Source organism: Apaloderma vittatum, unplaced genomic scaffold, assembly GCF_000703405.1.
Source record: "Apaloderma vittatum isolate BGI_N311 unplaced genomic scaffold, ASM70340v1 scaffold9552, whole genome shotgun sequence".
Lineage (NCBI taxonomy): Eukaryota > Metazoa > Chordata > Aves > Trogoniformes > Trogonidae > Apaloderma > Apaloderma vittatum.
In genome coordinates this window covers 6,676-23,318 of record NW_009703061.1, presented here as the reverse complement: position 1 = coordinate 23,318, position 16,643 = coordinate 6,676, and the positions used below count along the sequence as shown (strand labels likewise).

General features: G+C 39.9%; 1 protein-coding gene and 1 non-coding gene across 2 annotated transcripts; both read left to right on the top strand.

Moving 5' to 3' along the window:
• The first annotated feature begins 4,987 nt into the window (after positions 1-4,987).
• Positions 4,988-16,079, top strand: EDARADD (EDAR-associated death domain). Its single transcript, XM_009864473.1, has 5 exons — positions 4,988-5,043; positions 6,565-6,604; positions 9,490-9,578; positions 12,764-12,809; positions 15,278-16,079. The coding sequence occupies exons 1-5, from the start codon at positions 5,041-5,043 to the stop codon at positions 15,652-15,654; spliced, it is 555 nt and encodes a 184-aa protein (XP_009862775.1). The 5' UTR covers positions 4,988-5,040; the 3' UTR covers positions 15,655-16,079.
• TRNAG-GCC lies at positions 10,642-10,712 on the top strand. The gene has a single exon. It is a non-coding gene; the product is annotated as a tRNA-Gly (tRNA).
• Positions 16,080-16,643: the final 564 nt, after the last annotated feature.

Genomic DNA, 16,643 nt, shown 5'->3' with positions numbered 1-16,643 from the left:
AGCCCCGGCCGCGATTCAAAGGGTTTGTTGGTTGCTCCCTTCCCCCTCTGCACACGGTAATTAAACACGGTAATGATTTATCATGTGCTCTGCTTTTGTGATTTGGTGCAACTTGTCTTGTCAAGCCTGCGCCAGTGTTTAGCCTGTAACTTAGCTTGTACTTGCTAACAGTGCATTAAAAAGGCATTTTCTTAAAATGCCAGACTCCAGGCGGTTAGGAAGTTCACACTCTTTAACTTATGTGGCTAGTGGTGCAAATGACTTGAGTACCTCATCTCAGGTGTGTGCCAGCACCACAGCTTTTCCCGACCTATCTGCTCAAACAGTGACAAAGTTTTGAGCACTTTAACTAAAAGTGCAGAAGTGCTGATGGACTTAGATTTTTCAGAGAATTGTATATTCGAATATAATATACTGTATTTCCTTCTCTGGTCATTCACGTGCTGCTGGTCAAAGCACTGCTGTCGATTTAGGTTTAATCAAAAGCTTCATCTCTGTGAACAACATTAGTATTAGAGTGATCGTTTTGTTTGATTGTACTGAGTTATACTAGTAATGTATATGCCCAACCCTGGTGTGAAAGAGGTCTTATTATTATGTGTATGGCTGAACTGCATACCTATAGTAGACCTTACATGCTTTATTCACTACTAGTTGTGTCAAGGCTATGTTGCATGGAGAAACTGTAACAGAGGGGAGTACCATCTCCGCTATGTGGTGCTTTGTGGACCCCCTTCCACTTAAAAGTCAAAATGCTGAGGTCTCCAAAATTACCTTCAGACTTCCTTTCAGTGCAAGGATGAAGAGCAGATATGGGATTAGAAGTTTGAATATGTATATACAAAGTTGACAAATTGTTCACACTGGTGAGTGCATTGCATTCCCTTTAGAGTAGCAGTATTGTACAGAGAGAAATGGTGGTGATGGGTACAAGTCTGCTGCTCTTTTTACAGGCTGGTTGTACTGGACAGGCTCAGACACAAGAGCCATAGTTGCCACTGAGCAGCATTAAGGTGTTGGGAAGCAGACAGGAACCTTGGAAGCAACCACCGAACGTGACTTATGTCTGTCCGAGTCAGTTTGCACATGCCAATGTACGCCCATCTGAGTTAACTCATGTGTGGTTCCTGGCAGAAGCATAGGGGAGTAAATGTAGGCCACTAGCTCTACAGTGTCAGTGGGGAGTATGTGATAGTGATTTTTTCAAGGGATCCCGGGTGATGTTACCAAGCTGTCTGTCAAAGTAGCTGTGAAATCAGGTGATCTACACTGAATAGTCAGTCAAGTGTTACCTGTATTTCCTGTCGGCCTTTCAACATGCAAACCTGAATGTTTTACGTTTGAGATAAACACAGAACTTTCCTCCCTGCTGTTTTGTGCACCTGCATCCAGCCATATGACATGACCTGCAGAATGCTATGGGAGATATGTGCAGGAGAGAAGACACAGCATGTTAATTGCCTTATTCACTGTTAAATATTAAGTCTATGGTTTGCAAGTTATCAGTGGTCAACAAGACCATGGTGAATCATCCACAGCCAATAAGTGGAGTCTTTATTCTTAAGTACAAATAGTAATACACACACGTGCCACTTAGAGAAAATGTCGAGACTTGGTCATGCTCTGCAACCTAAAACCCATGAAAATTTGTATTCTTCATGAAGAACTAGAAAAACAAAAGGAAAACAATTGAGATGTAGGAGCAGAAATACCATTTAAAATATTTTCAGGATGGATACTAAGCAAGAAGGATGTAGTCACATATTCACAGTGAATGTGTTTCTGTGTGAGACCTGGAAAGTAGGAGTCAATTAGAGGTACCACGCTGTTCCTCATCAGCTGTTGTAGAGTCACCCTGGGGTCTGTCATGTCTCTATTTCAAATGCCTGTATTTGTGGACCTTCTCACATTATTTTCAGTGCTTCCTTCTGGATTGTGGAAAGTAAATTACCAGTGTCACAATGTACTTGGCCGTATCTTCGAGATAGAATATAGGGGATGAAGCCCTTACCATAGCTATAGTAGCCACCAGCGTTCATCAGGGCATGGACCTTTTGTGGGATATGAGTTTTGCTTTCATCTACCTCAAGGCTCCTCTTACATTACAAGGGCAAAAGAAAACGTATTCTAATTTTTTTTTTAATGCACATAAGAATCCATAAGAAGGAGCTGTAAAGCCTCCAGAATAAGCTGGCAGTAAGTTGTGTGATTCGCCAGAGGGTTTGTTGTGTCTTTGCTGACAGTGAAAGTAACAGGTAGACTAGGGGAAGCCTGGGCTGGTCTTCTTCCCTGGAGCTTTTCTTTGGCTCCCAGTACCACCTACTTTTTCAGCCTTCATTTACAGGATGGGCTTCTCTCTTTGCCTGAACTCCCTTTCCAGTTCTTTCACAGTTCTTCACTGCAGTTCCCACTTGGATCCTTCATTTTTGGCCCTACTCTCATGCAATGTCTTACGCTAGATTGTATTTTCTCATATCCCAGTCTGACTCTCAACCTCTCAGCATCTGGGCTGGGAGCCTTTTGGCAGTTTGTTCTGTCCCTTGCCATCAGGGTAGGCTTTATCCAGAACATTCTGTTAATACCACATTTCTAGAGTAGGGATTTAATATTTGCAAAAAAGGAGCATGTGTGGAGACTTTCAAAACCTGCCTGGATGCATTCCTGTGTGGCCTGCCCTAGGTGATCTTGCTCTGGCAGGAGGGTTGGACTAGGTCATCTTTAGAGGTCCCTTCCAACCCTGAACATTCTATGATTCTATGGGGTTTTTGTTAGCATTTTTTTCCTCTTCTTCATACGTCTTCCTAAACTTTGTACTGGAGCGTGAACATCCTCATCTGAAATTTCATAGAACTGTGCCTTTTTAAAACATTCAGTGTATCTGTGTGCAAAGGCAGTGCTCAGACCTTGTAGATCTGACCCCTGCCTGGACAACACATGAGATTTTCCTATGGGTACTATTGCTGAGAAAGACTTCTCGAGGCATTGCAGAGAGGGCTGGGCACTGGGCTGGACACCCAGGAACTGCTGCTGATGGGGCAGCCTCACAGAAGCAGGAGGGAGAACTGCTCTGTGCTGGAGCCCTGCGACAGCCTCAGTCCCACATTTTTTATTTTCAGGCCTATTTATGCTACTGGCTTGTGTTGTCTTATGCTTTAGAACATAGAATCATTTAGAAAAAGACCTTTAAGATCATCAAGTCCAACCTAAGTTAACCTAACACCACCAAGTTCACCACTAAACCATGTGCCTAAGCACCACATCTACACATCTTTTAAATACCTCGAGGGATGATGACTCGACCACTTCCCTGGACAGCCTGTTCCAATGCTTGACAACCCCTCTGGTGAAGAGATTTTGCTTAATGTCCAATATAAATCTCTCCTATGCAACCTGAGGCCATATTGTCTTATCCTATGGCTTGTTACTTGGGAGAAGAGACCAGCCCCCACCTCACTACAACCTCCTTTCAGGCAGTTGTAGAGAGCAAGAAGGTCTCCCCTCAGCCTCTTGGTTGCAGGCTGAACAGCCCCAGCTGCTCCTCATAAGACCCTTCACCACCTTTGTTGCCCTTCTCTGGACACACTCCAGCACCTCACTCTGTTCCTTGTAGTGAGGGGCCCAAAGCTGAACACAGGATTTGAGGTGCAGTCTCATCAGTGATGAGTACAGAAGGACAATCATTTTCCTACTGTTGGCCACGTGCACTAATCTGAGCTGAGGCTCTGAACAGTCTCCCATAATCACAGAGTCATAGAACTGTGTTGGTTGGAAACACCTCCAGGTGCTTTTCTGCCCAGCAGCTTCCCCAGCCACTCTTCCCAAGCCTGTAGTGCTGCCTGGGCTTGTTGTGACCCAAGGGCAGGACCTGGCCCTTGGCCTTGTTCAGCCTCGTACAACTGGCCTTGGCCCAACAATACAGCTAGATCCCTCTGCAGAGCCTTCTTCCCCTCACCCAGATCAAAACTCCTGGTGTTGTCTGCAAACTTAGCGCTCCATCCCCTTGTCCAGGTCGTTGATAAAGATATTAAAGAGAACTGGCCCCAACACTGAGCCCTGGGGAACGCTACTTGTGGCCAGCCGCCAGGTGGCCTTAACTCCATCCAGCACCTCTCTTTGGGCCCGACCATCCCGCCAGTTTTTCATGCAGCGAAGGGTGCGCCTGCCCAAGTGGCCTGAAAACATTTAATGATGTGTGCTTGTGGCAAGTATAAGTCATTTTAGAATGAGAGTGACAAGAATACAGTGAAAAATCCTACTACATAATTTAAAATGCTTTTCAGTTTTTGAAAACGTGATGCTTCTCAACAGAAGAGATTCCCTTGAGGAAAGAGCAGAATGATGTTCGTTGACAGGAGTGGCTTTGTGAACCCTGACTTCTGTGTGAGATTTGTTCCGGGTTCTTTCTGAGCTTTTGGTCGGTGCGCCACTATTATTTGTCAGTTTAACCATTGATGCAGAGGGGTTGACATGTAATGATTTATCTGCAAGTACTTTGAAGATTTATTTTTGTATTCTTTTGATGTTAATATAATTGAAATTTATGATTCTATTGTATACAAATAATTAATGGTTACCTCAGGTATGTTTTTTATTAGGTTTTGTACTACAATCTGCTGTTTATTATAGTATTTTTGTTGTAGTGGGTAGGTTTACTCTTTGAATTATTGGTTTGAGGAGAAATGGAGTGATGTGAGTAGGAGATCAAAACTTTTAGCAAGTTTGCTGGATTTTACTCTTTATTGCAGAACTGCTTTGTGATTTTTTTTTTATCATTTAGAATTTTAATTTAAGTCTATCTTGTGCTAGTTTAGAGTTGAGTTTCTTGTCTGTATGCTAGTAGCTCTGACATTTTCTGATTCGTCATGTTTTCTTGTGGAAATGTAATTTGACATAATGCATGCAGTGGCTGCATAGATAAAGTCTTGGTCAGACAAAGAAATATTTTGAGGATTATGCAGTGATAAAGCTTTCTTATTTCCAGCAGATCATGCAGCAAAAGAGCCGGTGGAGGATACAGATCCAAGCACTCTATCTTTAACAATGGTACGTGTTCCTAGTCTAATGTAGTTAAAATCATTATAGCTTTCTACAGTTAAGCAGTGCAGAAGTGAGGTAAAACATTCAAGAATATTAATTCAAACCACATGTTTGTATAGGGGCTTGCTTATCCAAAACAAATTTTAATGCACTAACCCTGTGCAATTAAAGTGTGAATAAAAATACCAATAGGTATTTAAGCTGAATTGGATGTTATCAGCTGAACTCTCCATAGGATAGCCTCTAGAGGCTATGACAGTACTTTTTTTTTATTTAAAACAAACAAACAAACAAACAAACACACAAAAACCCCCCAACACTGAAACAAACAAGAAGGAGTGGTGCTGACATTCTTCTGTCTATATGGGTTGGAGGGATAAGAAAACCCACCTAAGGCTTAAAATTTCAATTTTACTAAGTTATTATTCCTTTCTGTACCTATTCTGTCTGATGAGTCAAGTCCAGGAAAGGTAAGACCAAACAGCGATGTCTTACAGCGGGTGTGGGGGAAACCTAGGAAAAGACCAAACAGTGCTCTCTAGTGCTTGCTGGCAAACAGTGTGAGAGGTTTTTGGGGTCTTGGGATCTTAAACATGTCAATTTTATGCTGAGACAAGGATTATATCAGGTAGAAATAATACCAAATTCTGCAAAGGCTTGGAAGAATTCTTTTTTTAACGTTGCTATGGATTGTTTTCCCTGGGGAAAGGTTACAGTGCTGCGTAGTGCAAAGAAGACTGTTGTCTGATGTAGTTATGTAGATAGAAATGTGTTGATTTATTTTATGGATGGTAAGTGAGCAAGCTATTGCTTTGCCTTGGTGTTTTCTTTCCATTTTGAAGCTTTGCAACAGGGAGCCAGCTGGAAACTCTGAAATTTCACTAGTACTTTCAGTGCTGATCCTTCACTGGGATCCATTGCTGCAGTCTGTGTACATGCATTTGTGTGAGCAAGTTTTAATAAAAGGTATAGACTTTGTAATTATTTTTGTGGACTGACTAAATTAGATGCTCTGCTAAGGGAAGCTTTTTTAAAAGGTGAGGGAAAGTTGCCATATCTATCCCCCCTCTAGTCCCTTAAAGATTTCTTTTGTCTATTTGCTTGGTTACAAGCTTTACAGCAGAAGGACACTAATTTCTTTCAGCACAGTAACTCTTTACTAAAAGCCTGTATCTGCTAAAAGAGCTTTTGAAGTCATCCTCTGTTCCTGCTGGTATGCATTACCTTTTCTAGATTATCTCGCTATTTAAATGCAAAATTTCTTTCTTAATCTCTACTTTTTCACTAAAAAGTAATACCTTTATAAATACTGAAGCAAAGCAACAAATTTTTGCTTTTGCACATGCTAATCAGTAGTGTTAGTAGCATCTCGATTCTCACATAAGAGTGTAACTGTAGCTGATTGTAGACAGATCAACTAGTCTCAGTTTAAGAGAGCCAACTATAATTAGGAAGTTTTATATACTCTTTCTCCAGCACAATTACACTTAAAATAACAAATATCTATATCTCACCTTTTTGTGACAGACTGAAAAATATCCTGTCCAAGACACAGGTATACCTAAAGGTAAGTATTGTGAACTTTTTCTATTCAGGCATCATAGATCTGTGTTATGTGCCATAAAACCATTGGTGTTCTACAGCAGATTAAAATACTCTTACTTTTTCATAGATGTTGATGTTTTAAATGTAGTGTCATCTTCAGTATTTTTAGTTTTGATTTAGAAGGCAGTCAAAAACTGTCATCAGATCTTGGTTCTCAGTCTGCAAGGACAACACAGCGGTGCCATCAAAAGAGAGTGTTCACAGAACTGGTGGTAGAGACAGGGTAATGGTAGAAGGTGGGTTCAAAGAGATTATCATGCCTCCAGAAATACCTTCCAGGTCTCTTGGCTCTGATTGCATTCTCAGCCATGTAACCAATTAACTCTTCACACCACCTTTTACCTTCAGCAGGTGTTAAATACTGTCTGCTTGGGAACCTCACAGAGATCCGCTTTGCACAAGATCCTGCCTCTCCTCACTGTAAGTGCAGTGAGGGAGTGCAAGTTCTGTATTGCACCAAGGTCAAATATTTGGATTATACAGTGTGAATATCCCACATATTATGGTTTTCTTGACACAGGGAGAGGGGGGTGTTGTTTTTTATTTTTATTTGTTGGTCATCCCAGGCTTCACTGTTGGCATTTGTCCAGGGAATACATTGGCAGAGGCTCAGCTGAGGAGCTCTCTGCAGGTAATGTGTTCTCTACCCTGTGTTGCACAGCAGGTCTGCAGCAGAGAGAGGCACAGAAAACTATTCGGAAACCAGTCACAGTGGAGCTTTTACTGAGAAGTGTGAGCAATACACCACTGAGGTTAAATAAAGTTAGAGGCTATACTGGGGGCTTGAAGGAGCCAGCCAGAGAAAATGAGCTTCTCAGAAGTGCTCAGCAGGGAAGGAGAATGTAGGATGAGAACTATCTGAAATCATAAACTACTTTCTGTTTATTTGCAAGCCGATGGTTTGTTACTTCAAAATTGTTTATTAGCACTAAAGCATTTTCTCTGTAACATTCTTTTCCATGCTCTGTTTTTTATTTCATCCATGACAGTAGGTCCTTCTCAAAATTAATTCGATAAATTCTATATTTCAAATTTGCTGAAGTTGTTTGAAAACTGAGATGATTGCATGTTTTAAATGCATTTAATTTAAAAAGGAAAGCTGAGAGGAAGTAGAAAAGTCAGCACTTTCTGTAGAAAGGAAATCATCTTGGTTTATTTTTAATTTTAGTTTCTGTTTTCTCCTGTAAGTGTAAAAAGACGCAAGCACTAATATAGTTTGACATTTCCCCTTTAGAGCTGAAAGTGATACAAATACCTCTTAATACTTAGTCCTTTTCTGTGATTTTTTTTTTCCCGAGAATGAGTTTTCATCACTATTTCCTTAAAAAATTAGGAATATGAAACTGTGACCTAAAAACTGTTTAGAGATGTGCAGGTCTGATTCTCTGTAACACAAAATTATGTTTGCTTCAGATTTAATATTTGAATAGACGGTACATTTGCTGGGGCAGCAGGGAGGGGTCCATTCTTTGGCTTTTATAGCCAAATTAATTAATGGATCATTTTGGGACCATAACTTATTAATGTTCTTAACACCCTCTACTGACTATGAATTAAAGGTGAGATGAGGGAAATTTGCATCTTGCAGGACAATGCTTAGTGTTTACACCCTGTTTTGATTATAGTTCTACCTCCACTCAAAAACAGATTTCACACATATCCACACAAATGAAGTGGAATTTTGATGCCCATACTCTGCATTTTCAGACATAAACATAATAATAATAATAATAATAATAATAATAATAATAATAATAATAATAATAATAGTGTTGTTTCTGGACCTACAGTCATAAAGAATAAAGATGATCTTTATTAAACATTGACCCTGCAGAGGGTCTTATCAAACCAGAAAAAAACGTAATCGTTTTTTCCTTGCAAGTGTAAGGATTAATTCTTCGATTCAGATCAATTTCTTGAGTGAGATAAGGAAATATGTCTTCTTCCTGTTATCTCATGATTTGTAAAGATAATAGCTGTTCTTTAGTGAGATCTTACCACTAAATAAACAAGAAATGGATACGTATCAGCACAGCAAACATCGTCACCACCATGGAGTGTTTATGTGTAAAAATGTGTAGACTATAACCTCTTCTAAGCTCGTATTAATGTCTGATCAGCACCTGAACCAGGGGAATTATGCAGATGGTTTAGTGATGATGACCTTATTAATCGTGCAGAGTGAGATTTGTCTGTTTACACAAGGTTTACAAAGGGCTTATGTATCCCTGGTGCACCACTCTGAGGGCTGAAGTGAAGCTTGAAAGGTGAATAGAGTCTGTGGTGTACTGGGGAATGTTGTGCTTTTCGGTGGACTTCTAGGGCAGTTGATAAATACCATGAAACCAATTATTTCTGTGCTTCAGACAACTCCTGTGTAGTAGTTAAGCAGGATAAGCCTAATTCACAAAGGGGCAGAATAAAAGATAAATATGTGTAGTACATATCTCAGCTGTTATCATTGTGATGAAAATAGCAAAGCAAAAATTACAGTGACTTGTGACAGTCATCTTCAGCCTATTTTGATGTGCTGGTTCAGTTAATATTCTCTGATCAGCTTTCTGAAACATGGCTCTTGCTTCAAAAATCCTGTGGTGTTTGTTTAAAACACAACTGCTCTACTACCACCCAATCTCTGCAAGGATTATTTTTCTTCACACAGTCATGCTCTGCATGATTGTTGCAGTCTCTGCCAATTTAGTATTCTTGGCTTCTAATCCAACGTTTCCCAGTGACTGATCATAAGATGGAGTTACCTTCTGAATAGTATAATTTATATTTTATAGTCTTACTATTTAAATTTGGATTTGGATGGAAGCCTATAGTGTTTAACAGTCTTTGTCTTAGATGAGGAATACCTAACAGATCAAGTTACGCTGGAAATTGCATCTGTGAACATCAAGACCCTTACGTCAGATTCTGGCCTAATCCAACAGGTGAGAAAAATAATGCTTGAGTGTAAACTAAGTTATTGCTGCTGATTCAATAAGTATCTTAACAAATAAATGTATTTTCAGACTGTATCTGAGAGCACAGAATTACTCAGTAAAACAGACCAGAAGTAGACTCTCGTTTCAATAATCCAATGAACTGAGTTTTTGTGGAAAAGAGCAAAAGAAAGGTTATTTCATAATTAACATGTACATTAACATGAACATGTAGTTTAAATAGGTTTACATTAGCGTGTAGATGCTCCGAAGAAGAACCATGCATGCTCTCCCTCTAAACTAGAGTCAAGGCAGAGAATAAGTGAAAGAAGTAAGGAGTGCTTGGCTTTGGACTCCTTGTGTTTTGCTCTTAAGGGGAGGCATTTGACTGTTCTGTTTTGACTTTGGGACACTGTTCTTGCAGGAGTGGAAACACTCTCTGCCGTTTGTGCAATCTTACATTGCCATAGGCTGAGCAGTGCAGAGTAACCCCCATGCTCCATGGTTACTATCTTTCAAGTGACTGTTATTTGCTGAATTTCAAATTGATTTTCTTTGGGTTGAGCAGAAAACTTGGAGAAAGCAAATGAACGAGCATTTTCCATTGAGACAAAGAATTAAAAGGAGTTCCATATGTCAGAGTCCCAGCTGAATTTCATCAGAAACAAACATGAGTTTGGTATGCATTTCACAGATGATGGAGGTAACGATCTCATTCCCATCATTAAGAAGAGAACATTTATTGCCAGCTTAGAATCACTATGAAGATATTTAAGTGTACAGGGTTGTTAATGGTTCTACAGAGCTGGAAAGCTTTCTGCTTGTCTTCAGGTTGCATAGGTTTATGGCTTTAATTAGACCTGCAGAGGTTGATTGGATTTTAGTTGTGGGTAGAAATATTCTTGTTTAGTGCCTTCATTTCACGGGCAGTAACACTACATTGTCTTACTGCAATTATGTTGCAAGAAAATGATTGTGACTAAACCCAAATTCATCTGACTTGATAAGTGGATAGTAACTTGTCTGTAAAAATACAAATTTTGAATTGATGTATGGCACAGGTAAGCATCTGGCATTGGTGGTTCAGTGGTAGAATTCTTGCCTGCCATATGGGAGGCCTGGGTTCGATTCCCGGCCAATGCAACAGCTGCAGCTTTGAGGAGATTGAGGGGAGACCTCATTGCTCTCTATAACTACTTGAAGGGAGGTTGTAGAGAGGCAGGAGTTGGTCTATTCTCCCTCGTGGAGAGCAATAGGATGAGGGGACATGGATTTAAATTGCACCAGAGGAGGTGCAGGTTAGACATTAGGAAGACTGAAAAGGTTGTCAGGCATTGGAACAGGCTGCCCAGGGAGGTGGTTGAGTTGCAATTCCTGGAGGTGTTTAAGAGCCGACTACGTGTTGCATTGGGGAACATAGCTTAGTAGGTTGATAGGGCTGGGACAAAGGCTGGACTCAATGACTTTCAGGGTCTCTTCCAGCTGAAACTATTCTACGATCCCTGTTTTTCTTTGCATTTCTTGCAATACTAGCCACTCTTTTTACTTTCATGAATTCATAAAGTCTGGGAAACATTACTAAAGTTCAGAACAGCAAGTCAACAACTTAGTGCAAACTAAGTGAACAGCATCCACTTTTCCTTTTGTTTCCTTTTTTTTGTTGTTTGTTTTGTTTTGCTTTGTTTTCCCCCTTTTGCATTTATTTGCTTGTTTCTCTTGAATCAGATCTCTGAGGAGGCTGTGCTGTGAGTTAACCTTCTGGGGATTTGCCCTTCAGGGCTCAGTAATAATGTTCTACCTTTTTAAGAAATTTGTGGGAATGGAGACAATGGCTAAAATCAGAGTCTCCAGATTTTTCTTAAACTTTGGATGCTCACATATTGCCATGAAGATTGAGTTCATGTTTAAAAAGCTCTATCCAGAGAAAGTTTATGTGGTGCCAATGGAAAAATAAACTACTAGAAGATAATGGCAAGGATTATCCTGTTGCAAGTGGCACGTGCAGCATGAGATCTTTCGAGCAGAGAGCAGGCATCTTGTGGTATGAAATCATCTTGCATGTGTGATCTTGCAGTTTTCAGGGAATAAAGAAATGCTGAAAACAACATGCAAATTTTTTCTTTTCCTAACAAAGTCTTTAAATATTTTGGAGATAGTTTACCTTCTTTATAATTTGACTGTGAATGTATGTGTGTTTACCACATCAACTGAAACTGCCTATGTTCTATTTTTAGAGGATTTCTTAGTAAAGAAGGTGTAGCAGGTAGGAATAGAGTATCTTATTACACTGTATTTTTCCCCAATTGACTTGTGTTTGCATGCACAGCTAGCAAAATGTTAAGAAGCCTGCTGTGATAGATTTGGAAGAATGACGCAATACAAAAAAATCAACAATACTTTATTGCAGCTAAGAGGAAAATCCCCTTCTGCTTTCATCTTTAAATCCTCAACAGAAGAAAGCTATTTCACCTGGCTCCACACCTGCATAGTTAAAGTAAGGGCAGCTGCAGTTTCCCGCAGTTCTGGGATCAAGGTGCAGTCCTTCCAGTTTTGAGATGTTGCTCTCAAAACAGTAGAATCAAAATGTTACGACGTGTGTTTCAGTCTCAAGCTGCAAAGTAATTTCATTATGCTTAATTACCAGGCAAAAAGCCACTGAAGAAATGTTTACTTCAAACAGGAGGAGGGTTAGATGTGAGCCAGCAGAAATGTTCAAGTCCACCTGTTGTCTAGAAAACCTTCCTATGTGTGTAAAGAAGTTTGTAAAAAAAAACTCCTGCACTTTTCCTAAATCAGTGAAACGGTTCCTTACTGCTGCATGTTACAGGCAAAATTCTTGGGTTTTTTCATTACAAAGCATTTTTTAAAAATCTTTTCAATCAAACCAAATGAATTGTTAAACAGCTGTTGAGGATTTATGAACAAATTATTCAGACAATGTAACCCCATAGCCTATCATTAGTAAAGATGAAGTTGTTAACTGAGACAACCAACAGCGCAGTTTTGTGAGCCAAAGCATGAAAATGCTGCCTGAAAGGACTGCATTGTCAGGAATTCCTCAAACCCAGATATATTCCCTATCTGACTTTACAGGTAGCTCAGGATTCTTCTGAGTAATCTCCTGCCACTTGTAAAACAGTCATTCTGGTGTTCAAATACATTGTTTTAATTTATATTTGTTTTCTGCTTTGTAGCCTGAAGACAAAGACACACAAAACCATACTGACGAATCACTTTCAGGTAATATGTCAGCTTTACTGTTCTATGTACTTTATTCCTAGATTTTCTTTGAAAGTACTTTATTTAAAACTGCTACATTTCATAACTGAGAACTGCCTGGGTAATCAATGCTTGTGGAGCTCATTACCCATGTTATTTACATCTTCTTCTTTGTTCTAAGGGGATGGTGATTGATTATGCAGACCAATACAAATTGGCTTTCCAAATACACCTAGTACATCCACCTTTGGAAGAAATCTGTAAACAGGTATCTGGAGAGAGCAGAAGCTGGCAGTGGGCTGTGGGGCTTTATCCTCTAATTGTGTGACCTCTGTTGCGGGCAGGGAGTTTGCACACGATGTGTACAACCCTGTTAATCTAACAGTGAACAAGTGAGAATTTCCTCTTAGTAAAGAAGGTTGTCCTATCACGTAGCATGAAGCTCCTGTGATTAGATGGGTACGTCATAATTTCTTGTCAGTATCTAACCTAGGGCATTGTAGAAGAGTAGGATTCTTTATAATGCTTCTGATAGTCTGCACACAGTATAGTACAAGAAGCAGGTTGGTTTAGTTTTGTTTATGTATAACTATGCCCTGTGTTTTCTTTACCCCTTCTTCCCTTCTTCTATTGGAGGATAAAACTTAATCTGGCATCCTTGCAAAGCAAAATAAGATGAAATGGAGATAGGGTGCTCTCCTGCCCTTTGAGCTCAGCCAGAACTTTGGTTGGATTGCATTCATTTTGCCTTGTTTGTATCTCTAAATCTTGGTATGAGTGCAGCAAGCAAGCTTTGTCTCGCTTCAGCAAAAGTTTAGGCTGCACAAGAAGAACAGAATAGTTAACATATATTTCTGCAGAGGACAGCTGCAAGGCCTGTGGAATACCTGTGAGCAAAGATGTCACCAGAACATGCTTCCCCTTAACAGGGAATCTAAGCATTTGTATGAAGTTAAATGTTAGCAGCAGTGTTGTTCCTGCAGGTCTTAACTTGTTGAAAGCCTCAGAAGTTGTCTTTGGCCTGCTAAAAAAGCAGGCTGATGAGCAGTGTTAGAACAATAGCCTGTTCTTCCATTAAAAACAAAAAAAATCAAAAGTGCGTGTAGGAGCTACATTCAGCTCACAATTTGACAGTCTTTCTGGAATTTTCACACAATAACTACTGCAAATGAAAAAAAAACCAAACACCTCACCCCAAAATCCCAACCTTAACAGATGCTGTTGTCTATATGAGTAGGTGGCTCTAAGTATCAGATTTGGCCTTTGCTAGAGATACAGTTCAGTTCTCTTAGACTAGCACTGATCCAACACTTGTAAATTGTGTGTCCATTTTCTGTTGTGTTTTTAGTCTTTCACCTAATATCAGTTTTCTTATTGTGGTGTCCCTTTTCAAAGAGTTTCATTGCAAGGAGGACCAGTTACTTCCCTGTTTCAATGCATATAATGAGGCTGGAGAACAAAAGCTTCAGAAAGTGCTTCTAGGCTGTGCCCATTATTTACGTCTCTTTGGAGATACCAAAAGCCTTCAAAAAGGAGCAGGGAGACTTAAGGTCATATCTACAGCCAAAATGCTTAAACAATGCCATACACTACTGTGATGTTAAAGGACTTGGTGTTAGTGCTTAACTAGAGGTATGACTGGAACTACTTTCTACAGGCTTTTATGGGTTATTAATATATAATACAGTCTGATAGCACCACATCATTCATAATGCTGGGGAGATATTGACTGTTGTGTGTGGAAGACCTTTAAATAGCAATTTTCAGTATTTGATGCAGGTTTTAGAACATATCACCACCTACTTCCAGCAGCTTGGTATTTTTATTTTTCTTACATGTGGAGGAGTATGCGCTTTATTCCCTTCCGTAAGGTATATTTTAAATAGGCTGGCTTGGTAGAACAGGCACAGTTTTTATTGCAAGTGACTTTCCAAAGCAAAGGAACTTTTCCACTTTTTCGGTGTGTTAAGGTACTAGATGTTAGATGTGTTTGCAGTTGTCAACAGAGATTCTCCTGGTGCAAATATTTCATGTTGTTACAAAGGCAGCAGCTCAGAATTGCAATTCTTTTTCCTTCATCCTACAACATATGTATGCAGGATGCACTTAATGCACATATAATTCTGTTGGTTATAGAAGCAGGGTTTATGGCAGATTCGAGGAAGCAACTTAGTTCCCAAACACAAAAAGGGGGCATATCTCAGCTCACACACTGGATTGTTACATGCCTTTTCTATAAAACTATAATTATGGTACTTCAAAATTACTGTAGTTTTGATTGTAGCCACTGAGCGTAGTGAAGAGAGAAGTCTTAGAAAGTTAACTTCATGGATACTTCATAAGGAAAGGCATTACGTGTCCTTTGACTTTTTCAGAAACAATTCACAGGAACATAATGCTCTTCAACCCTTTGTGCTTTTAGATTTTGTTCCTGGTGAAATCACAGCAATCGATGCTAACCTCTCCCCGTGTAATGGTTTTTATTGCAGAGCTCAAGAAAAGCTGCAAGGAAAATGGCACCTGCTCCGTGTGCTTATTCCGTGCGCCAACCATCAGTGACATGCTCAATGATGAGGACTTGTTGTACACAGTGAGGCTAAAGCTGGACCCCTGCCACCCAACAGTGAAAAACTGGAGAAATTTAGCAAGCAAGTGGGGGATGACTTACGACGAATTGTGTTTCCTTGAACAGAAGCCCCAAAGTCCCACCTTGGAGTTCTTGCTACGGAACAGTGACCGGACTGTGGAGCAGCTGATTGATCTCTGTAAATTTTATAAGAGGATAGATGTTGTGAAAGTGCTGCTGAAATGGGTGGAGGAGGAATGGCCCAAGCGAGGGAACAGAACTTACCAGAATGACTTCTAGGTCAAAATAAGTTGTTAGGCCATACATGTTAAATGCTGGGACTGGCTGCCCCTAATATGTGGGAAGTTTCCCTTGCAAGAGAGAGCAAGCCTGTACTGATGGTTTGTATACTGTGTAAGCTTCATGTACTGTGTACACATACACCTGTTCTGTGCCCTCAGGGTTGCAAAGATGACCTTCCAAAAGTGCATGGAATAACGCAGGTTGTGTTCTTGAGTCTACAGATGCCCTCGGTTTCTTGCTGCTGTTCATAGGCTTCCTAAGCAGAAGAGGAATGAAAAAGCCAGACCACTGGTTTTGTTGCAATAGTTGGGAACCATATCAGTTGTGTGCTGTTGCTATTGGGAAAGCCACAATTTGAAGGCAAGTCTCTTGGCCTTTCAGGAAGGCCTTCCAGAATTTTATATATTCTACCTGGTAGAAGATGAGGGGTTTTTTTCTTCCTTTAAAAAAATATTTTGTTTTTTAAGCTTTATGACACTGATTTTGGCACAGGAACACCTCTGTGTTCCAAGCAGCAGTTTGGATTTGCATGTTACAATTAAATCAATTTTTCAACATCACATTCAAGCAAATTAAGCTTTAAGTCTCTTTTCTAAACAAGAAAAGCTGTCTAACAAAATAATTATTTGCACACTTCTACATCATAGGGCATGTATTTGCTATAGAAGTCATGCAAGTCAGAGAGACTCTCCAACCCGTAACCACTAGGGACCAATGAAACCAATTAAAATGCTTTGTACTTAAAATTATTTTCCAAAGTTTTGAAGACCATATACACTCTGAGTGTCCTTATATGTTTACTGCAAATGCCTCTTGCTTTGCAGCGTGAGGTAACAGCTAATGCCTCACCCACAGTACCACAGAATCTTTTAGGTTGGAAAAGACCTTTAAGATCAAGTCCAACCATTAACCCAGTGATGCCATGTCCACCACTAAACCATGTCATGTTACATGCTCAGTATTGAGTACAACTTTGTTTTTCACAG